This window comes from Macrobrachium nipponense, chromosome 30, assembly GCF_015104395.2.
Source record: "Macrobrachium nipponense isolate FS-2020 chromosome 30, ASM1510439v2, whole genome shotgun sequence".
In the NCBI taxonomy this organism is placed as follows: Eukaryota; Metazoa; Arthropoda; class Malacostraca; order Decapoda; family Palaemonidae; genus Macrobrachium; species Macrobrachium nipponense.
Window position 1 is genome coordinate 68,313,367 of NC_087218.1, and position 24,519 is coordinate 68,337,885.

Sequence of the window (24,519 nt, forward strand, 5' to 3'; positions counted from 1 at the left end):
GTAGTTACCCAAGCATTTAAGTGCTGCCATGGTCATGTGCAAACTACCAAGTGTAATGCACCAGTGTGATTTATAATCTTTTTATCTTTACTGCACGATCATACAAGTCACCATCTAGTTTTATAATAGGTCTGGTGTGGTTCCCTACAGTCATACAGCCAATCTTTTGTGTCTGCATCAGAATTGTAAAGAGCACAGACCAGTGTGTTGGCCTTTTTCTGTAAAGAGGGGCACAGATTCCAATAAACAGTTGATGGCTTTATTAGTGAAATGAATGTGGACCACATAGGGCATCGCTTGCCACTTGTATGACAATTAGAACTTAATAGTAAAATCTTACTGAATAATTTATTGAGTAATAAACTGATGTATAAATACAGAATAAACATAATTCAGTATTTAGTATACATTCAGAATTCATCAAGTGACTTGGATTGCTGAAAGAAATTATTTTCTATTTTTTTTCTTACGCATGGTCAATCTTTGAAACATTGTCACAGTATTAAATACCACAGTGACAACTTGACACCAAATTGAAGTTACTTCATATGATGTAAAGGGTAACATAAAAGCCAAAAATCAAACTTGGCAAATTTTTTGCAGTAACAAAAAAATTGTGACAACCGCTGCCTGACTATTGTGGGATATAGCCGTTTCAAACCTTACATTAGTAACGTAAGATTAAGGAAAGATGAATAATGATTCAAAGTTGGAGGACAAGATGAGTTTAGGTGAAGAGCTTCACAAAACAAGACTGCTGTTGACCTAATCATGTAAGGATTAGGTGTGGCTGAGTACAGTGGAGCCATGGTTTTCATACACAATCCGTTCCGGAACCTCCAACGATATCTGAAATGTACGAAAACCAAAACAATAATTCCCATAAAGAATAATGTAAATAGTATTAATGCATTCCGGACCACCAAAAATCTAAAAAAAAATACATTTTATAGGGAATAAACAGTTTTACATTTAGAAAACAATGAGAAATAAATATAAATAAGTAATAAAAACAAATGATGAAAATTTAATGTCACTCTTACTTTTATGGAAGACTCTTCTTAGCATATGGAAAACAGAAAGGAGGGGAGAGGGAGGAGGAGAGGTTACTGTTTGGAAGGGGAATCTCCCTCCAGAAGGACTTCAGTTATCAAGAATGTTTCTGGGGTTGCTTCTTTTATGTTTTTAGTGGCACTGTCTTGGGGTTACCTCCCCACTTCGTTATTTTACTGGTACTAGGACCAGCTTGAGAGTCACTGAACCCCTTTCGCACAACAAAACTGTCCAGAGACATTAATTCTGACTTCTCTTTAATATCTGCCTAAAATGATACAAAAACGTTGTCATTAAACATGTTAGAGACACGGATTACAATGTCTTTGTTAGGATGGTATGTCTCAACAAAATTTTTGACATCACTCCACTTCACAAACATTTCTTTAGTCACTGAAGTAGGCACAGTATCCCCTCTCTCTTCCTCCTCGGATTCCTCATCTGCCGTCTGTTGCTATTTCTGCTGAAGGTCTTGCAGCTCCTCAGTGGTTAGCTCTTCCCTGTGGCATCCACTAACTCTTCCACATCCTCGCCACTCACATCCAAGCCCATGGATTTCCCCAGAAACACAATAGATTCCACAACAGGCGTAGAGTTGTCGGGGTCAGCCTCAAACCCTTCGAATCTTTCTCAAGGTAACACTGTGGCCAAAATTTTCTCCAAGCAAGAGCTCAATGTCCAGTAAGTCACTCCCCGCCAAGCCGTATGCAGTTGAAGATACTGAAGTGATCCTTCCATGGGCTGGATGAGAGGAGTGGTATTAGGGGGCACGAACTTAACTGTGATGAATTTAAATTCATCCACAACAGGTTGTCCAAGCCAGGAGGCTGTGCAGGAGCATTGTCCATTACCAGGAGGCACTTGAGTGGCAATTGGTTTTCTTGCGGGTATTTTTCCACACTTGAGCCGAACACTTTATTGACCCACTCAACAAAAATTTGCCTCATGACCTATGCCTTTTTATTGGCATTCCAGATCACAGGCAATTTGTTCTTGATCACTTTGTTTTTCTTGAGCACTCAGGGAGTTTCAGAGTGATACAAAAGTAGGGGCTTCACTTTGAAATCCCCACTGGCGTTCCCACAGACTAAGCATGTTAGCCTATCCTTCATAGGCTTGTGCCCTGACAATGAACTTTCCTCCTGAGTGATGTAGGCCCACTTTGTCATCTTTTTCCAAAAAAGACCTGTTGAGGGAGGAATCCTTCAGCCCCAAGATGCTCTTTGAATTCATCAACGAATTCTTTGGTGGCACGTTTGTTGGAACTTGCCGCCTCCCCATGCCGTACAACACTATGTATGCCAGTACGCTTTTTAAATTTTTCAAACCAGCCTCTGCTGGCCTTGAAATTACTAAGAGCAGCATTTGTTGTTGGCATTTTTGTACTTAAATCAGCATACAACATCCTAGCATTCTCACAAATTATTGTTTGACACACTATCCCCCATTAATTGCTTTTCATTTATCCACACTAACAAAAGTTTTTTCAACGTCTTCCACCAGTTGTATTCACTGTTTCGATAATGAAGTGACCCCTTTCACAACATCAGTTGCCTTGATTTCATGTTTCTTTGCTAGGATAGAGCTGATTGTCGACACACTTGCCGTACATCCTAGTGAGATCAGCTATAAGTGCACCATGTTCATACTTCGCTACAAGTTCTTTCCTGAATTCTATTGTATTTCTGGTCTTTTTTTACCAAAGGGCTGGCACTTGCAACTTTCTTTGGCCCCATAATGGCTTCTTTGCAATGAGTTTTAAACAGCAAAATAGTACAAAACAACAAAAATATACGGTGAAGTAGACCGCGAGCGTGGTGATGCGTGTTTAGTAAGAAGGAAAGCCAGAATGGGTCACAAGAGAAGACAGGATACTTTGTTTGGGCACTCTATACAGGACCCTGTAACGTATTCAAATAAGCAATCATGAAACAAAATGCAGTTGAAACAGCTTCAACTCACAACATTTTTTTAATAAGAGAGGGCCTTTTACCCAGGAAAACTTTATAGTTGCTGTCCAGGCCCAGTAAAGAATGCTCATGGATTAATTACCAAGATGGTACTTATCTCTCTTCTCCCTGATCTAGTCCTTGATAAAATAGTAGGTTTTGTCATGGTTGGAATGAAATTAGGAGACAGTATTGTTTTAAAAATTTTCTGATGTATTGGAATATGTACCACCTTCAAAAATTCTTTACAACCACATGAATGATCAGATATTAATAGTCCCACAACCTCTGAATTATACTAATTTGTTTTATGTAATGCATTTTACTTTCTGCTTTATTAACAAATTTGAGTTTCAGTACTCTTATGTAAAGAAAATGTTTAATCATAATAAATGCATTATTTTGTGAAGAAAGATGGGTACTTTTCTGTTTGATTACGGAATGTTTGACATTTGGTAATGTGTAAGACTTGAAAGTATGGAAGTATTTTGTGTTAATAGTGGTATTGTCATTTTTTTCAGGGGAAACAAATGCATCTTTAGAGAGGAACTTGTCAAAAGCCTTTCAAGAACCATTAGTGAAGAAGACTTCCCATTTGGCTAACCTTATTACCTCTGTCCCAGCTGCTCAGACATCAACCCTTGCAGCTAATGCAGCCTTTAACAATGTGACATCAAATCTTTCCAACATTGACTTGATGCTGCAAGGCCTTAGTCACATCAATGCCTTTGAAACCTTAAAGTCACAGCCTTCGTGTTCATTGTGAAGCAAAGTTAAAACAAGAAACTCATCATTTGAGATTATATATGTAGTGATAACTATGTAAGATAGTATGTTAATAGCTGTAGTGACATTTGTTGAATATTTACCAATTTTTTAAAGTAATTTGTATTTTTCTTAATTTAATGCAGGCTGGAAACAGTTGTTGGAATTTTGTAACAAGGTGTTGAAATTTTTTAACAAGGTGGTTAATTGGAGGTAGGTAGAAGATTAGGGGGAAACACCACTGACCTGCTGTAAGCTGGCCCTTTTTCTGTCAGCATCAGGGGCTATGGGGTGATTGAGGCAAGATTATGATAAAAGGCATAGGTTTTTACCTAGAAAATATACAGATTACATGCTTAAAACTTTGGTTTTGTTCCTGTGCAAATACAGTCTTCAAAATTTGCTGTGTTCCTATGCATATACAGTCCATTGCCTTCTGTATAGGACATTCACTCCTAGGTGGGATGATAGTCTTTCAGCTAACTGACAAGTTGAATCTCCTGGAAATTCCAAGATCCTGATCATGATTATGAGTAGGAAAGTAGTGACTCCTTAACATATATAATTTGGCATAGGGATGCAAGATAGATTTATGAGCCAGAGTAAAATATATCTGAGCTCTCACTCTAGGCAATCACATTAGAGTTGAAGCTCCAAGATGGGATGACAGAGTATGTCTGAACGCAGTTACAAATGAGTTGAAGCTGAGAAGCCAACACAGATCCTGAGATGATTTCCAATGACTTGTGGGTGACATACATGCAGTAAAGGTAGTCCGTACCACCAGACATTATATGCCCTCATTACCTGTGAAATTGCCAAGTTTCTCAAAATGGCCGGGGAAATGGGTCAGTACCCTTGGTTTCATGAGCTCTTGCTAGGACTAGACAATTGTTCCCCTCTCACCGAAGTGAGGCACAAGCTTCTGCAAGGATGACAGGTGATCAAAGATGTCCTGCCAAAGTTGAGCTGGTTGCTTCCACTTAAATATGTTGAAGTGAGAGTCGTAACAAAAACGTTCTAAGCTTCAGTGTATATCAGCATGCCCTGTATTTCACTGCTGCTTGGGCACAAAGTTGGACATCTCCTAATTATGATAATTCCAAGGTGGTGGTGAACCATGAACACCCTGCAGTCTCACTTGGGAAGAGTGGGCTGGGTACCTATCCTAACCCCCATCAATCCAGAGAACAAGCAGATGATGGGGAAGGGGTGGGGGAAGTCTGGGAGGAAGGAGCGAAGACTCAGTGATATTTAAATTGAGTAATCCTCTGAAAAAAGTCGTGAACATCTTTTAGCCTTCCTCATCTTCTGCCAAACCCCTTCATGGGAAACAAGTCCAGCCAGCACATTCCTTGTAGGACCTACCACAGCAGAACAACAAAACAAGCATATAAAGACACCAAACACCCATTTAAATACTTGACACCTTTCATTGTTCACTTTTCTTATCGAGATCCATGTTGAACAAAATACACAAATACCAGACATAATAAAAGATGAAAGAAGCTACAACTTATGATGTCGGAACACAGCAAGATTGCTACTTGGTTTCACTCGAAGCACAGCAAGATGTCTTACTCAGTTTCACTCGGAGCACAGCAAGATGTCTTGCTCGGGTGCAGCGGAAGAAAAAATGCTGATTTATAGGAGGTGAGGGGGTTAACCCCTAATTCACCCACCTATCTCAAATTAACTACCATGTTACCAAGTTTCAATAATATTTCCAGTTTATGATGATGTTTGTATTTCCAGAAGAACAAAATATGTATGTTTTTTCTTACATTTTCAGATATTTGGGTAACAAAGTATAGTAGTGTAAGTTCAATGTAAATCTTTCCATATATTCTATTTTAGACTTTTAAAGCAAACATGTATAACAATCACCAGTCTTTATTAATATCTTAAAATTAGTGCACAGAATATAGTACATGGTCATTATGCATGATAAAAAAAATGTTTCAGGAATGGAATTACAAGCTAAATCATTACTTCAGTCATATGTATCATTCTTGGCCCTATGAAAGCTTTGTGCTAATTTTGGAAGCTGCAAGTTTGTTTGTTCTCTGAGCATCTTTCTCTGCCTTCCGTCTCTGTTGTTCTAATCTTCGCTGCTCTCTTTCTTGTTGTCTTTTCTCTTGCAATGCCAAATCTAAGTCTGCTTCTTCTTCAGCTTCACCTTCCCATCCACTGCAATCTTCTACCCACTCTTCCAGTTCAGAGGACTGAAAAACAAAGCAAAAATTTAAGATATTTTCCATGACAATGCAAATTAAAAACATATTCAACATACAAACCTCTTACTTATAATCTATCCCAATTTGTGGTCCTCCATGAATTCTTAAGACACTCCATGCTGAACTTGAGGAAATAAGACACTACGCATGTTGACAGTTAAGTACTACATATGCATCAAATGGATCCTAAGGTTGAGGTATACAAGAACCAATACTTTATTTGTAGTCTTGGCAACACTGTGAGAGGATAGGGATTCCCTACTAGGGAAGCATGCTCTCCCATTCCAAGTAATGGGTTTGTATAAAAAACAAATCATTTGAAAAACAATTATGCTCCACCTGGCCAAGTTTTTGGAATCTGTCCATCAGGAATGGGTCATTTGAATGTTTTTTGTTCTCAACCTCGAACAAAAATTTGAAATATAACCATCATGCAAAAACCTGTTCAGCTCAAGCCTCAACTGTAAGTTGCTGAGACAAAGAGAAGCACGAACAATTTACCAAAGCTTGTTTAGCTCAAAATGAGGCCATGAGTTACCGAGACAGAAAAGTGATGTCACAAGCATAATACAAGATATAATATGCCTATGAATCAGCCTCGGTCCCAACACAGATCTAAACAGATGTGAAAACTGTATCCTCTGTGAATGTGTTATTTTTTGTATTTGCTCCTACATGTATACAAACCCTGGGTCTTTACACAGGAGATTTACTTTCAGCGCAAGCTAGAGCTGGCTGTTTAACTTAAAACAAGGTGGATAGTTGTAGTTGGCCGCATCTTAGACAGTCATGTCTCTTCTGCTGATTGCCGTTTTACTTAATTCTTTATTTTTTAACATCATCATACTGTAATGGGCATTATTATATCTGTCTGTCCGTCTGTTATTCAATCAAAGCTAAATGGCTTGACGGATTTAAACCAAACAAAAACATTCGGATAGGGCTTTGATCAAGGGTAGTTTATAGCCTTATATGGCTATAATCAGATCATTGGTTTCCTAGGTATAATTTTTATCTATAAATTCATAAATACCACCTCAAATAAGTTAAATCAGGATATCTGACATACTTTTGCAGCAGCCACATAAGTGTTTATAGACCACCCATGCATGGGTTGCCCACAGATTTGAGTATCCTAAGGAGATGATAAGTTTTGAACATCTCAAAGCAGGCTCAACTTTGGGTTCGAAATGCTGTTGACATCGAGCACTCGTTTCTCTTTCAACCATCATACGAGAAACAACAGTGAAATGTAAGTTCATTTTTGTTTTATGACGCTTTTACATTGCGAGTTATTGATTTTATAAAGTATTTAATAGCCGATGCTGACACGTATTCTAAGCAATCCGTAAATAAATCTATTAATTAGTGAACTTACATTATTTAACAGAATTAACGATTTGCTTTAACAAGCAATGCCAAAGAAAACAAAATAAGCAAATGGTAGGAGTATGAGGAGTGTGGCTGCTATGCGCAAGTTATGATCAAATGCTGATCATAAGGACGCCGAACAAGAGAAAGATACTAAAGCACAACAATTAAGATGACAGAATCCGGAAGTTAGAACCACCAAACAGTGTGTTGCTACCTTAGCTTGCCAATCAAAACAGAGAAATCTCAACACTCAGAAATGCACTGTAAAGTCAAACATGAATTCAAGATAATGCCTTAGAAGCAATTTTGCTCGCTGAAGATATTAATGATTAAACTAAATATAATATTCACTTATCTTAATGGTCTCATGATGGCGGAAACTTCGGCAACTACGGATGTCCACATTGTTATGCAAGGCACTGGAATGCAGAACCTATTTCTCTTATGTTGTGGACATTCAAAGTCCACCTGGAACCCATCCCAAATTTGTCAGCAGATGTCACGTCATTATGGAATGATGAGTTTCATAAATATTCGAGCCTATAATAATGCGCTCACGTTTGCATCAATCGGATGCAACATCGACACATCAATAACTGGATTTCATCCAATGTTTAAAATACAAGGAAAAGTTTATCACACAAGTGGTGGTTTGTTGCCATAAAGTGATTAACCGCCAACATTCTAACAGTTGTGCTTCTTCGATACTGAGTGAACTCAACATGCCATTGTTTCAACCAGCTTTAGAATAGACAAAAACCTGCCAATATTTTTATTATTTTGCACTACGACAAGAAGCTAAATCCTTCCGAAACACATTGGTGTCAATACAACTTACCTGTAAATTCAGAGGTGGCAGTGTTGGTTCCCAAAGATTTCAAAGATCTGTTGGGTGCCATTATATACTTCAAAATTAAACAATTAAATGAATCAAATCCCTCCATCGAACGTATGACCCTTTGCACTACATTTTGCTATTTTTCCTGAGGGAACAGATGGTTGGCTGATGATTCTGAAGAAAAGCAATTATCAAACACTAACATCAATGGATTTTTATGCCTATGTGCTAGAAGTAAAGACTGATTTGGATAATCATATTTTATGTGCAGTAGATGACTGTTGCAGCAGTATGCAGTAGATCAGTGGGCTAAAGTTGAATGTAGCAGGCTATAGTGGGCTGAACTAAACCAAATGACAAAACGAGCAGAGAAATATTCCGGATTGCTTGAGACTGTGAACCAAATAATATAGTACTAGTTATATCAGGAAGAAGGATAATTCTCCCACCAACCATCACTGGCAGTCCAAGATTTCACGGTGAAGCCTTTCAAAATGTCATGGCAATAGTCAGAGCAATGGAAAAGCTAGACTATTTCATTACTTTACAACAAATCCAAGATGGCCAGAGATACAAACTGCTCTATTTGTAGGGGAGCTTTAAGTTTTAAGGAAAGAAATTGAATACACTCTTACTATCGAATGGCAAAAAGTGGGCTTACACATGCTCATATACATACTTCTTTCACGTCAAAACAACAGAAACCAACTGTACTGGAAATAATTGACAAAGCAGTTTGTGCAGAAATACATGACAAGCACCAAAATTCAGATCTATTCAACTCAAGTGATGACACACGATGTTCATGGTCCATGTGGTGCTGTAAAACCCTCAAGCCCATGTATGGAAGCTGGCAAAAATTTATCTCGATCCACCAAGGATTTTCCTAAGCCATTCCACCCTGTCAACTACATACCAAAAGACAGCTACCCAACATGTCTACTAATCTCGGTTTCATCACAGGTTGATAATTCGTGGATCGTCCCTTACAACCCATCCGATGGTCAAGTAAACGCCCAGATCAACATCGGGGTCGTACACTAAGTCCAAGCCGTAAAGTACTTATACAAATATATCACTATGGGACAAGATAGAATTATCTTCTTGAGTGAAAATGGAGAACAAATTCCCGTATTGAATGTAGCAGGCTATAGTGGGCTGAACTAAACCAAATGACAAAACGAGCAGAGAAATATTCCGGATTGCTTGAGACTGTGAACCACCCTGTCAACTACATACCAAAAGACAGCTACCCAACATGTCTACTAATCTCGGTTTCATCACAGGTTGATAATTCGTGGATCGTCCCTTACAACCCATCCGATGGTCAAGTAAACGCCCAGATCAACATCGGGGTCGTACACTAAGTCCAAGCCGTAAAGTACTTATACAAATATATCACTATGGGACAAGATAGAATTATCTTCTTGAGTGAAAATGGAGAACAAATTCCCGTATTGAATGTAGCAGGTTATAGTGGGCTGAACTAAACCAAATGACAAAACGAGCAGAGAAATATTCCGGATTGCTTGAGACTGTGAACCAAATAATATAGTACTAGTTATATCAGGAAGAAGGATAATTCTCCCACCAACCATCACTGGCAGTCCAAGATTTCACGGTGAAGCCTTTCAAAATGTCATGGCAATAGTCAGAGCAATGGAAAAGCTAGACTATTTCATTACTTTACAACAAATCCAAGATGGCCAGAGATACAAACTGCTCTATTTGCAGGGGAGCTTCTAGAGGACAGGCCTGACATTGAATGCCGCGAGTGTTTAAGGTCAAGCTTGACGTGCTTCTATAAGATCTACTGAAGGGAAAAGTTTTAAGGAAAGAAATTGAATACACTCTTACTATCGAATGGCAAAAAGTGGGCTTACACATGCTCATATACATACTTCTTTCACGTCAAAACAACAGAAACCAACTGTACTGGAAATAATTGACAAAGCAGTTTGTGCAGAAATACATGACAAGCACCAAAATTCAGATCTATTCAACTCAAGTGATGACACACGATGTTCATGGTCCATGTGGTGCTGTAAAACCCTCAAGCCCATGTATGGAAGCTGGCAAAAATTTATCTCAATCCACCAAGGATTTTCCTAAGCCATTCCACCCTGTCAACTACATACCAAAAGACAGCTACCCAACATGTCTACTAATCTCGGTTTCATCACAGGTTGATAATTCGTGGATCGTCCCTTACAACCCATCCGATGGTCAAGTAAACGCCCAGATCAACATCGGGGTCGTACACTAAGTCCAAGCCGTAAAGTACTTATACAAATATATCACTATGGGACAAGATAGAATTATCTTCTTGAGTGAAAATGGAGAACAAATTCCCGTATTGAATGAAACTTAAAATTTCATCAATGCCTGATAAATCTCACTGAGTGAAGTATTTTGGAAAATGTAAGGTTTTTATATCCATAAAAAGCACCCAGCAGACTTACATTCACTCCAAATTCTCCCTCAGCGGCAGTAGAATATGGACCACCTGTTTACAAAGTTGATTGCTAACTTCGAAACAAACAAGACAAACAGGCTAGAAAAATCATATACCAAGACTTTCCTAAGTACTATACTTGGGATAGTAAAGCAAAATTGTGGAAAAAACAAAAATGAGGAAAGAGAGATGATAATGGTGACATCAAAACTGATACTATCGGAAGAAATCCAACCATTCCTCTTAGTCTGCACCAGTCAGAGTTGTTCCACCTATGGATACTGTTACACCTTAAGACAGGTGCAACTAGCTTGGACAAGTTGTAGACTGTGGAAAGACAAATTTGTTCCACTTTTCAGGAAGCATGTAGGAAAACAAGTTAGATATCAGATGATGAAGAGATACAACTTGCAATGGAGGAGGCAGTTGGTATTCGCTTAGGAAATTCTCTGTGTGACTTTTTTGCCACTATGCTGATATACTGCCGGCTGCCAGATCCCAGGAGTTTTTGGGAATGGTGGGAACTTGAACTTGCACGAGACTTGATGAAAAGAGAAAATGTTCAAGAGTTGAACCATTGAACTGAATTGAAAAGGAACTATTAATTCGTCTGCAAGGGCGACTTCTAAGGGAAGAACTTGATCTGTATAGAGATTTTTGTCTTCCTCAACCATATTGTGATGTTACCAATCAGCTGATGCCAAAATAATCATACAAGAACTTCACTATGATACCAAAGATCTACGGAGAATGTCTAATGACGTTTACGATACACTAAATACTGAACAGAAACAAATACAGGCAGTCCCCGGTTATCGGCAGGGGTGCCATTCTCAGCAGGGTGCTGATAAGCAAAATCTGCCATTAACCGAAACTTGGTGATTTATGGCACTGATAACCGGAACTCGGCATGTTATAGCACCATAAATTGCCGATTTTATGGCACTACACAAGCACCATAAAACATTATCGCCATTAACCCAGTTTGCCGATAACTGGGGACTGCCTATATTTGATCAATTTTTTACGGTCTGAGAAAAAAGTTGTACTTGCCATAGCGCTCTCTGGGATTGCAGCCACATTGCTCCATAGTGGTTGCACATTTCATTCTAGATTTAAAATACCCATAAACAATACACCAAAGCCCTACTGCAATGTGCCTTAACAGGATGCAATGACGCAACTCTTCAGAATGACCAATCTGATAATAATTGATGAAGTCAGCCAATGACAAATGTATTTATGAATGCTTAGACCATTCTCTTTGTGATATTAGAGGGAACAAGTCCCTGTTTGGATGAGTGAACTTTTTTTTGTTGGCGACTGAAAACAAATTCTACCGGTTGTTAAACGGGACAGTCGAGCGCAAAGAATCAAGTCCACCTTGAAAAGATTGTACATTTAGAAGTCAGGTGACAGAGTTGAATCTCGCAAAGAATATGAAGTTTTGAAATCCTCCAGATGCAACTTTCACTAACTCCAAGTGACATCGGATCTGGACAAGTTTGTTCGTCAATGCAGTGAGGCGTACAATTCGAATTTGACCAAAATTTGTTCTCGATACATCTATCTTGGAGATATGCAAGTTTGTCTTTGAGGGCTTAGAGGAAAGCTGCAAGAACACATCATGACTGTGTTCGCGAGCTGTCATTGTATTAACCAATGAAGTTGTCAACAGGGTGAACGATCACATGATCAACAGCTTTTCTGGAGAAAGTAGGGAATACCTGCACTCAGACACGTTGGAAAATGAAAATTTTCACCAATACCCATAGGATTTTATAAACAACTTAAGTCCATTTGGATTACCAGTCCACAAAATAACACTCAAGAAGAACTGTCTAATAACATAATTAGGAAATTTTCACCCAGCAAACTGGACATTGCAACTGAATACCATACACAGCCACTGAACTGAATTCCAATGTTATAGAAGCTGTGATAGCAACTGGCCCACACTGGAAAATCTTTTTATACCAAGACTACCTAATTCCATCCGGCAACAGTTTCCCTTCCAACTATGGCAAAGTTTCCCATGAAACTGGCCTTGTCATTCACAGCAAACAAGGCAAAAGGTCAGACTTTAGATTGCGTGGGTGTATTCCTGCCTATGTTTACTCACGGCTAGTTATATGTTGTTATGAGCAGGGTAACAAACTCAAATAATCTTAAGATAAGTGTCAAAGAAACAAGAAAATATCACCTGCAAAAAAGTTTTGTAAATATATTGACTATAATTGACACACCTATTCAAAGTGATATGTTCAAATTACACACAAATGTCATTTAAGTCTCCCGAATAAAGGTTTTCTTCTTTCAAAATTTTTTTAAATTCCAAATTGTTTTATAGGATACTTGCTCAATTAATTTTCCATCATCGATGGGTAGTTACTAGTAAATTTAGTTTTGAGATTTTTGCCTATTTTGAAATACCGCAACAAGTTCTATTCTGTTACATTTTGTTATTTTTGCTCTTTCTTGCTATGTAGTTATTCCTACACAGTTAGCTATATAGTTGTTTTCAACTTGAAGGCTTGAAGTCCTGCACAACTGGGAACTACGAATTATTTAACATGTAAGAAGGGGCTAAATACAAAATGTAAAAACATTGGACTGGCATTTTCTGAAGCTAATTCCAAAAAATAAAAGAGGAGTGAATATATGAGCTTACAGTAACCCTTCAGGGTAGGAACTTGCTGTTTGATAATTTGTTAATCTGGGTTATTAATGAAGCCAAAGTCAATAGCACAAAACAGATAAGAATTATTTTAATGATTTTAAAGATTTAATATCTTAAAAAGGACTGCAAAGCTTTTAATAGCTGTGCAGACACATGAAAAATTAGATACTTATCTGCTATGGACCTGCAACTCCCAGTGGCAGATGGACATTACAATGCCAACCCCTCTACTGTTTGTAGACTGCAGTGTCTGGGACAAGTGATTACCACAAATGTGGAATATAGAGACAAAGCTGTTTTTAACTTTCACACAAAACATTACAGTACAAATATCTTCATAACAACTTTATCTTATTCAGTTAGGGTCATACCTGCAACAAAGTGTCAGCCAGAGAAAAAGATAATCTATTGGACAAGACTTGTTCTTCCTCTGGTCGCTCCAATATCACAACTTGTGGTTTCTTTTCTATTTTTGGAGTTAGGTCCTGAAAGCAAAAGATAATTTACAGTACTATACTGCACATTAAATAATTACAATTTCAGAAAGATAAAGGTCAAATTTATGGAATTATTTCTCTTATTCATATTTTACCCAATGATTAACTTTTCAAGTCACAACTGCAAGCAAAACAAGAGGAAATACATATATAGAAGTAGGCACATTTAGTTTCATAATCATATTCAAACTGTTGTAAATAAGTCGTAAATTCATTACAAACACAATACAGATAAGTGTCACAAATTCCTGATGTCTTCAAGTTATCTTTAGCTAAATACTGGAATTTTTTAAAACCCTACTGGCAGATAATCTTAATACCAAACTAAAAATCCCTTGCAAGTCAAGGTAAATTTAAGTAAATGCAATTTAATTTAATAAAATCTATGCCAACTTACAAGTACAATCAAATAAAATCTTGAGTTCTTACAAGATCAGACAGGGTCAAAGTGCATTGAAGGCAATGCTAATAATTATTTTTAATACTTCCATACAAGAGTTTTATTGCTCATGTTTCAACAGTTTTCTGTCAAATACTCCTCTAATTAGTCTTAATAATCTGTGGTAAAAAGAACAATTATCACATTATATCTCCCCTAGAACTTTTATGCATTTTATTATCAATATTAGGAGTGATTTTTACAGAAGGTACACCATACTTTTTATCAATATAGTATCTAGTACTATTTTCCATTGTTAGGAACAATGTTGTTTACCAATTGTTCCCTTGTGGATTGTTGCCTCCTTTGTTTTTGTTTTTTAATTGCTGGCGAGTTGACGTCTGGTGGATGGCGTCAAACTTCGTCAGTCAGGTTCTGGAGGGCAGAACAACCAGTCAGGTTCTGGAGGGCAGAACAACCAGTCAGGTTCTGGAGGGCAGAACAACCAGTCAGGTTCTGGAGGGCAGAACAACCAGTCAGGTTCTGGAGGGCAGGACGACCAGTCAGTCAGTCAGTCAGAGGCAGTCAGGTATGATTACCTGTGGACCAGCATGAGGCAGCGTCAGGTACTGGATACCTGGTTATTTAATTGAAGTCTTCGTATGGTGTATGTCTTCGAGTTGGAGGTCAGCAGCCTTTGGCCAGCATTATTGTGTTTTCGTCGTCAAGAGGACGACGTGTCGAGTGCGACCTCACTGGGCAGCAGCAGTGACGTGTTTTCGTCCAGTGGTCGAGGAGGACTTCCATACTGCATCTGAGGACAAGATGGTTGTTGCATCAACTCTGTCTTGATCGTCCAGCGGTCGAGGAGGATGTCCATATTGTTTCCAAGGACGAGGTGGTTGCCGTATCGGCTCTGTCTTGATCGTCCGGCATTGGACTGTTGACCTCATCGTTTGAAGAAGTGTTCCCGTTTTGCTCTGACTCGTTATGCCGCTTCAGTATTAATTTTAATTATTCATTATGCTGCTTATTTCTATTTATTATATTTAAAGATTGTTATTGCCCTTATACAGCCTATTCTGTGATTATTCTTTTTATTGTTTAGATTGTGATTTTTCATGGCTTTGTTATTGAAGGGTGGATTTTATTGTTTCTTCGACTGGTTTTAAATATTATTATTGTTAGTTTATAGTTTTTTTTGTTTTTGCCACCCAGAACCTTGACTCACTTGTACATTTTGTATATAATAAATTAATTTTAAGGTAACTTTTTAGTTTTGTTATGCTCCTCCCTCCTTTGTTTGTCACCTGTCGTCAGTCATTACAGCCCAATTGCTTATTATTTTTAAGAACCTGTCGATCTCGAGAGTCGAGATCGTAATATTGGCGACCTTAGGCCAGGGTTGGTTCTGTTTTGGCTGGCGGGGGTGTGGCAGCATCGGGGAAGAGGATTTTGTTTGTAAAAAAAAAAATTAATAATAATTTTTTTTTTCTGTTAGGTGGGGAGGTGTTAGGAACAATCGTTTACCAATTGTTCCCTTGGTGGATTGTTGCCTCCTTTGTTTTTGTTTTTTTAATTGCTGGCGAGTTGACGTCTGGTGGATGGCGTCAAACTTCGTCAGTCAGGTTCTGGAGGGCAGAAAGACCAGTCAGGTTCTGGAGGGGTCAGAACAACAGTCAGGTTCTGGAGGGCAGAACAACCAGTCAGGTTCTGGAGGGCAGAACAACCAGTCAGGTTTCTGGAGGGCAGGACGACCAGTCAGTCAGTCAGTCAGAGGCAGTCAGGTATGATTACCTGTGGACCAGCAATGAGGCAGCGTCAGGTACTGGATACCTGGTTATTTAATTGAAGTCTTCGTATGGTGTATGTCTTCGAGTTGGAGGTCAGCAGCCTTTGGCCAGCATTATTGTGTTTTCGTCGTCAAGAGGACGACGTGTCGAGTGCGACCTCACTGGGCAGCAGCAGTGACGTGTTTTCGTCCAGTGGTCGAGGAGGACTTCCATACTGCATCTGAGGACAAGATGGTTGTTGCATCAACTCTGTCTTGATCGTCCAGCGGTCGAGGAGGATGTCCATATTGTTTCCAAGGACGAGGTGGTTGCCGTATCGGCTCTGTCTTGATCGTCCGGCATTGGACTGTTGACCTCATCGTTTGAAGAAGTGTTCCCGTTTTGCTCTGACTCGTTATGCCGCTTCAGTATTAATTTTAATTATTCATTATGCTGCTTATTTCTATTTATTATATTTAAAGATTGTTATTGCCCTTATACAGCCTATTCTGTGATTATTCTTTTTATTGTTTAGATTGTGATTTTTCATGGCTTTGTTATGAAGGGTGGATTTTATTGTTTCTTCGACTGGTTTTAAATATTATTATTGTTAGTTTATAGTTTTCTTTGTTTTTGCCACCCAGAACCTTGACTCACTTGTACATTTTGTATATAATAAATTAATTTTAAGGTAACTTTTTAGTTTTGTTATGCTCCTCCCTCCTTTGTTTGTCACCTGTCGTCAGTCATTACAGCCCAATTGCTTATTATTTTTAAGAACCTGTCGATCTCGAGAGTCGAGATCGTAATATCCATGTTTCAATAAAACAAGTAATTATCATATAACCTCTGGGGAAACATATTTGTTCACACATAAAAAGAATAATTCAATTGTTATTTTCAAGTAGTATTTCATAATCATTTTCAAAAGTAAGTGTACCATACTTTTTTTTATCAACAGAAGTATTTTATTGAAAGAAAAACAATCACATTATACAGTATAACCACAGGGAAGACTAATCTTTTTCATATATAAATACATAAATTTATATAAATTTTTTAAATGTAAGATATGATCGCAAAACCTTCATTGGTTTTACATTTGATTTTCCATTTATGAGGTTAGATGTGACATGAATTCTCTACATTACCTTCTGCATTTGTCCACTGAATTTCCATGTGGTCTAGGTCTTCATCTATCTTTTTCCACTAATTTTCTGGGTCTTTGAAGTAGTATTTGTCCTGCTATATTTCCATACATAACTATTTTTGTGACTTCCTTATACCTTCTCATCACATGTTCTAACCACCTCATGTTCTAACCTTACTGCAATGTCCTGGTTTGTCATATGATCATCTTAATGCACTCCAGCCATGAACTTTGACTAATAAATTTTTATGGCCCTCTGTCTACTAATTGTTTGTATTTACCTATTTACTAACAGTCTAGCACTTTCTCCCCACTTCACTGTTACTCCTCTTCCAATTCTTGCTTCACAGTCCAGTGTGACTTTCTGAGCTCCTTTATTCCATTATCACAACAAACTGCTTAGAAAATGTGACTGAGCCTTGGAAACTGAAATCATGTTAATCCAGAAATTTGTGTACAACTTTTGAGCAACTCAGGGGATGTAATTTCACAAGTTCATCTGTAATATATAATTTCTTATTTTGTAAATGACCCATATTCAACATAAAAAAACCATATGTAATGATTTTATTAATTCTGTATCTCATACAATATTTTTTTACTTGAAAATGCAATAAGAATTTTACTTTCATGCTATTGTTAAGACCTCAGGTTTGTCAGCTATAAAAAATAAAAAATTGATTACAAATTTGCATTTTTACCTAGTTAATTTGAAACTCTGGAAGAAGGTGGAGGTAAATAATACTGAATTAAAGTGCACATCTCACAGAATTAACCATATTCTTTGACTCATAGTCTGGTTTCTGGAGAGCTACTACCATACATCAGAGAAAAATTACTTGAAGAGCAAAGATAATTCAAATTTGGTGTAAGTGAAAAAAATTCAAAAAAGAGAAGAGAAATTGGCCTCTTTGTCCTCAGCTGCTACTTATTCTTACTTTTTTCATTTTAAGACTTCCAACAACATTACTGGAAATCCTTCTTGCTGATGGAAGGCCAAAGATGAGCAAAGTGCTAAAAATCTCCATTATACATTAATCATGGAGGGAAACATGGTTCATCAAATAAAGAGTGCAAGAGGTATTTTTTCAGAGAGTTTATAGCATTACAAAGGAAAACAAGATATCAAAATGAAAAGAATTATTAAGAATGCCCTTTAATGTAGCCTAAACTGAAAGTAACATGCTTCAAGTACTTAAGTGATCTTGGGAGGATGAATCCATTGAGTATCCATCTAGCAAAGTTAAAATATGAAAAAAAAGAAGGTATAGTAATAACACAAACTACAGTCCGGTCCCGAAATATGCATGATTGGATTGTGCAATTCCCCTTTTATGTGGTCGCTAGTTCTCAAAAATTGATTTCCTGTGTCTGCAAAGCTGTTCAATGTCCGAGAGTCACGGGCCGCAAACATATCAAAATCTATTGTCTTTTCAAGTATTTTTAGGGGGGGGGGGGGTGGGGGGGGGGTGCTGGTATCTGAGAGAAGGGGTGGGGGGAGTGCAAGAGAAAGATTTCCTGCTCAGCCATTAGCTAGGATGGAAGGCTCTGCTTCACGCATTTGTGACGCCTTAACGCAGTTTGTATGAAAGATCGGTATCATCATCATCGCCATAAGTATTATTCAGATCTGCGAAGTGTATTCTGAAGGCTTCTGCTCAGCTCCACCTCATGCATTTGTGACATCATAGCAGTTTTAATGAATGATCGGTATCATCATCGTCATACGTATTATTCAGATCTGCGAAGTGTATTCTGGTCATCAGCATCAGAGTTTCCCCTCTGACATTCTCTTGCAATTACGTTTGTTTATCTTTGTTTTGACAAGAATTTTATTATGCCAAAGAGAAAAATACAAGGAAAACATTCAGAAGAAGAAAATTCGCTGTAATAAGCAGAGTTAGTGAAGGAGAGAGAGAGAGTTGCATAGGAAGGAGTCTTGCCTGACGCAGTGCCCCAGGCTGCGATGTATGAGCAAAGGGATCATCATTTATGCTTAAATTATGATAAATAACATAGTTTTGGTTTATTAATACACAAAAAAGAAATAGACATTCATAATAATCATTATTTAATAACACTGTCTTTATAAAAATACGAAGGAAAACTTTGAATGCCCGAATCTCAAAACTATACTTATTGACCTTCAAAATTTATCTTCTCACTTAATTTTAAAGCTATAACATTGGAATTTGGTATATAACTCAGAAAGACATTATAGAACAATCAAATCAAGCCCTTTTTTCCAATTTTTATTTAGTCTTTTTTTTTTAATTTTTTTTTCCTGATTTATAGGGTTTATTTTTTACCATAATGAATAATTCATATCTAGCAAAAAAAAAAAGGGATTTTGACGAAGGAAAAATCTATTTCTGGGCAAGGGCCTGTGTCGCCCAGTGAAACATCCTTTTAGTTCATATTTCTATTAGTTCATATTTCTAAGGTAAATATTGCTGACATTACCAGAGAAAAAACCAAAATGGGATGTCAGAGCTTTCTGACTCGCTCACCCTATAAAAAGAGGGTGTCGGTATGGTTTCTGGGGCGAGTGAAACCACTACCACGGGCCTCTTGTCAATCAGATCCCTCCTTCACAAAGTCCTCCTACTAGAGAGAGCTGTTACACAGCCCGCGTCAGCAACTACTACTACTAGCGCTCCCGCGCCAACACGAGCGCCTCTAGCGGCCATCCTTGAATGTTAGAGAACCAAGCTTGGGCTGAGGGGTGAGACAAAAAAAGGGGGGGATTTCACTGGGCGACACGGGCCCTTGCCCAGAAATAGACTTTTCCTTCGTCAAAATCCCTTTTCTGGGCTCAGCCCGTGTCGCTTCGTGAAATAGTACCAGAGAAATGGCCACAAGCTTGGTAAAAGCTAAATAGTACAAGGTAATAATAAAAAACGAAACATATAAGATGAGTATAATCTAAAGTAATATTACAGAAGTTAGCGAATATACACTTAAATTAACTTATAGTACTTAGGTTAGCCTTATGATTAAATAACAAGAGATCATAAAAACTAGAATTATGCTAACTTATAATAACTTAATTTAGACAATGAAAAATATATATAATTGTGAGTATTCCTAGCATTAAAATAAGGAAAACATCACAATATAGCCTTTGGCAACTAAGGCTCAAAAGGGGGTGAACCTGGTGGTAGGATCACAGGAAGGATGTAAGTGAGGCAGGTAGGAAGGAGATCTGGATCTACGACTAAACTACTTAGACAGTGTCAGGGGAAACTGTTTCCTGCTGCCACTGCTGGAAATTTTAGAGATTCTAAGGATTTCAGGTAGTGGCGTCTGAATACTGTCGGCGACTTCCAGCCTGTATACTTTTTTAGATCATCAAAATTCATGTGTTGGAAAAAGTTAATTGAGGTGGCTACTGCCCTGAAGGGAGAGTATCTTCCAAGGAGCCCATCTCATTAAAGGATCTTCGTTTTTGGCCAAGAATTTTCGATCTGGGGAGAGGAGAACTTCTCCTGATGGGAGAAATTCGATATGGCCTGAGTCTCTAGAGAGAGCTGACAGTTCAGATACTCTGGCTCCTGAAGCCAGACTTAAAAGAAATAGTGTTTTCCTTAGGAGAGATATGTAATTACATGAATCGTTGTCAGTATCTGAAGCCAGTCTGAGAACATCATTTAAGAACCATGAAACTGAGCTAGGTCTCTCTGTTGGTCTGAGCCTAGCACAAGCTTTAGGAATAGACGAGAAATAAGAATCTGTTAAGTCTATTTTAAAACCAAATTGAAAGATTTTTCTTAAAGCTGACTTATTGGTAGTAATCGTACTGGCTACTAAACCTTCTTCAAATAAGGATCTGAAGAAGGAGATAGCCAGGTTAGTAGTCATGGTTCGAGATTCTGTTTCCTTCAGGAATTTTGCTAGCTTTTTAACAGCTGCGTCATATTGACGTAAAGTTGATTCTCTTTTATCCGATTCTAAGAAAAGGATGTTTTGAGGATCAATGTTTGCATCTCTTTTAGCCGCGAACTTCATGAAGTCCATAAAGTTAGGGTTTTGAGAATTCCTGAGGAAGCAAACACAGTCCTCATTTGCACTGGGTGAGACAGTTTGGGGTTGGGAATCCGTTGAGGCCGGAGACCCAATTCCAGAAGTAGTGGGAACCAGTTGCTCTTGGGCCAATCTGGGGCTACCAGAGCGACTTGTCCTTTGAAGGTCCTGAGTTTGTTCAGGACTTTCAACAGAAGATTCACTGGAGGAAGGATGTAAACTTTTTCCCACTGATTCCAATCTATGGCCATGGCGTCCGTGGCATAAGCCTGAGGGTCCAGGTTGGGAGCCACATAGCATGGGAGCTTGTGGTTCGATTGTGATGCGAAAAGATCGACCTGGAGGCCTGGGACCTTTTGGCATATCCACTGGAATGAGCGCCTGTCCAGAGACCATTCCGATTCTAGAGGAACTGAACAAGACAGGGCGTCTGCTATCACGTTCCTTACTCCCGCCAGGTGAGTGGAGGATAGATGCCATTTGTGCTTGGCTGCTAGTGAAAATATGGCTATCATGACATGGTTCACATGACATGATTTGGATCCTCCCCTGTTGATGCAGTGTACTACTACTGCACTGTCCAATACCAGCTTGATGTGAGATTTCTTGGCTGGTAGAAGCCTCTTCAATGTGAGGAACACTGCCATGGCTTCTAATACATTTATGTGAAGCTGGCGGAACTGAGGGGACCAAGTCCCTTGTACTTTCCTGAATTGAGAGTAGCCTCCCCACCTGCTTAGAGAAGCGTCCGTGTGGATAACCAACGCCGGAGGGGGAAATTGAAGAGGAATCGATTTGGATAGATTCTTGACCTCCGCCCAGGGGCGGAGCCGTTTGCGGAGAATTGGCGGGATGGCTGACAACTTGTCCCGAGACCTGTTGTTAGCTCTCGAGTGCCAGACTCGGTTTATATCTTTCAATTTTGCCTTCAGTAGAACATCTGTAACTGAGGCAAACTGGAGATAACCTAGGATTCTTTCCTGGTTTCTCCTTGATGTGTTTGCACTTGAGGAACTGTTTTGTTGCTTTGGCTATTTCCTTCCTTTTGGCCAACGGAATTGACTGAGTATGGGATTTCAAGTCCCATTGAATGCCGAGCCACTGAAAGCGGGAGTCCGGCGTTAGCCTGGACTTGGTCTTGTTTATTTGGAACCCCAGATGTTCCAGAAACTGTATTACTTTGACCGTAGCTTTGTGGCATTCTTCGACGGATGTTGCCCAAATAAGCCAATCATCCAGATACACTACTACCATTATCCCTTGAGATCTTAGTTGTTGAACTACTGACTCTGCCATCTTCGTGAATACCCTGGGGGCCACATTGAGCCCGAAGGGCATCACCTTGAAGGAGAATGCCTGGTTTCCTAGCCTGAAGCCTAGGTACGGGCGGAAGTGTCTTGCTACTGGGATATGATAGTATGCGTCTGTAAGATCGATAGAGGTGGTGACGGCCCCACGGGGAAGTAAGGTCCGCACCTGCGAGACAGTCAGCATTTTGAACTCGTCGCAACGAATGAATAAGTTTAGACGGGACAAGTCTAAGATTATTCTTAGTTTGGTTGAGCCTTTCTTTGGCACGCAATTCCGATGTTGGTCTCTGAAGGAAGGTCTTGGATGGAGGGGGACCTTTGATCCAGCTCCATCCTAGTCCTTTGGACACAATACTTTGTGCCCAGTTGCTGAACCCCAATCTGTGGCGATAGAAGAACAGTCTCCCTCCTACCTGAGGGTTCTCACTGACTTGGGGCAGGTCGTGACCCACGTCCTCCCCGGAAGTGCTTGCCTCTACTAGGTGTTCTTCCGCCACCTCTTTGGCGAAATGAACCCCTAGCCCTGCTACCTTTTCCAAACCTATTAAAGGGTTGGAACGCTTGTCCTTCAAAGACCGGGTTGAAGGCCGGTGAAACCGCAAACGAGGTAGAAGGTTGGTTCTTGGAAGTCAGCAGGAGGAATGGTTGAGCCTGACTCTTCGAGGTGGAGGGTTGTACCACCTGAGAGACCAGTACAGCTTGAACCACTTGTTGTTGTTGGGAAGCCTGGAAAGGTGTGAATTTCCTAGGCTTCTTCAACTTCTTTGCAGAGGATGAAGTAGGTTCAGGCTTCCTTTTAGCTGACAGACCCCAACGGACCTTAAGGCTTTGGTTCAGCCTTGTCGCTTCGTGCTGAACCTCATTGACCAGAGCTTCTGGAAATAGGTCAGCACCCCAAATAGAAGCCGCGAGCAACTTATTAGGTTCGTGGCGAATAGTCGCCTCTTGCAGTACGTTTCCTGCAATTACGTCGTGCGACTACAAAATCGTATAAGTAGCACTGCACAGTATGTGTCTGTGCTTTAGCCAACAGCTTAAACAGAGGTTCCATGCCGTATGTTACTGCCGCAACTCCGTCATTACTAGGGCATTTAATGTCCTTCCTAGCCTGGTCCAGGCATCAAATTTGGCTTGAATCAGATTGTCCGGGAGCCTAGGAAGCCTCTCGCTAAACTGTACTATCGCACAGTCCGGCTTGAGTTTACCTACCGTAAATGTGGATGGTAGATCTGCCCAAAGGTCTTCGGTGCTAGGAAGAAGAAGGGATGTGGGCTCCGTTTCTTGGAGCTGCGGCATAGGTTCGTCTTTCATGGCGGCTTGGAGAGTCAGCTTCGCTAACTTTGTGGTGAAAGGAATAGGTGTCTCTTCATCCACCACAAAGATAGTAAAAGGGCTCTTAAAAGCCTGAAGCTTGGTGTTGACACAGTCCCAGTCATCCAAGCTCCTCAGCCACTCCCTTTGGGCCTGATCTCGGCTGTAGATCACGGTTTCTTTGGGGATCCTGTCCTCCCTTCTCATCGCTGTCTCTGTAAGACGGGCGTAACCAATGAATGGTGGCTGCAGATTGGCGGGGTGGAACTTGAAGTCTTCTAGCCTTCGAGTGCCGCAGTCCGGTAACGTCAGCATGCCGTCTTTAAAAGGGGCATACGACGAAACTCTCCATGGGTTGTTTGGTGTGAAGGGAGGGAGAGAATCATAGTCCGGCATGGCTTGCACCGCCATACCAGGTTGTGGGAGGACTGCAGGGTTCTCCCGGAGACTCGCCATTAGATTCTCCTGGTTGGTCAGTCTCTCCGAAATGCTTCGAATCTACTGACCGGACTCCTCAAAAGAAGTAGAGATGTGTGATAACATCTGCTCAAATTTGTCTTGAACTAGGTTCCCGACAAAACTGCCCATCTGCTGCATAATATTTGCAGCAAACGCATCTGTGTCAAAAGGAGCCGGGTCTTTGGACACTGTAGAGGTCAAAGGCTCAGGATTCGTAGAAGCCTGGGCCTTATCCTTTGAGGATTTGCCTCTAGACCCTTTTGAGTA

At 39.5% G+C, this 24,519-nt stretch overlaps 2 protein-coding genes across 4 annotated transcripts in view; one reads left to right on the top strand and one right to left on the bottom strand.

The window, feature by feature from the left end:
* The window catches only part of LOC135202580 (uncharacterized), a 323,189-nt gene extending 317,426 nt beyond the window's left edge, over positions 1-5,763 (top strand). For all 3 annotated transcript variants that reach the window (XM_064232089.1, XM_064232090.1, XM_064232088.1), the window contains one exon: positions 3,524-5,763. In XM_064232089.1, coding sequence (XP_064088159.1) covers positions 3,524-3,768 — 245 coding nt within the window. In that variant the 3' untranslated portion in view covers positions 3,769-5,763. The remainder of the gene's footprint in view (positions 1-3,523) is intronic.
* Positions 5,645-24,519, bottom strand: part of LOC135202579 (receptor-binding cancer antigen expressed on SiSo cells-like) — a 76,469-nt gene continuing 57,594 nt past the window's right edge. Inside the window, exons 4-5 of the mRNA XM_064232087.1 lie at positions 13,723-13,836; positions 5,645-5,992 (exon numbers count right to left, since the gene is read on the bottom strand). Coding sequence (XP_064088157.1) covers positions 5,786-5,992; positions 13,723-13,836 — 321 coding nt within the window. The 3' untranslated portion in view covers positions 5,645-5,785. The remainder of the gene's footprint in view (positions 5,993-13,722; positions 13,837-24,519) is intronic.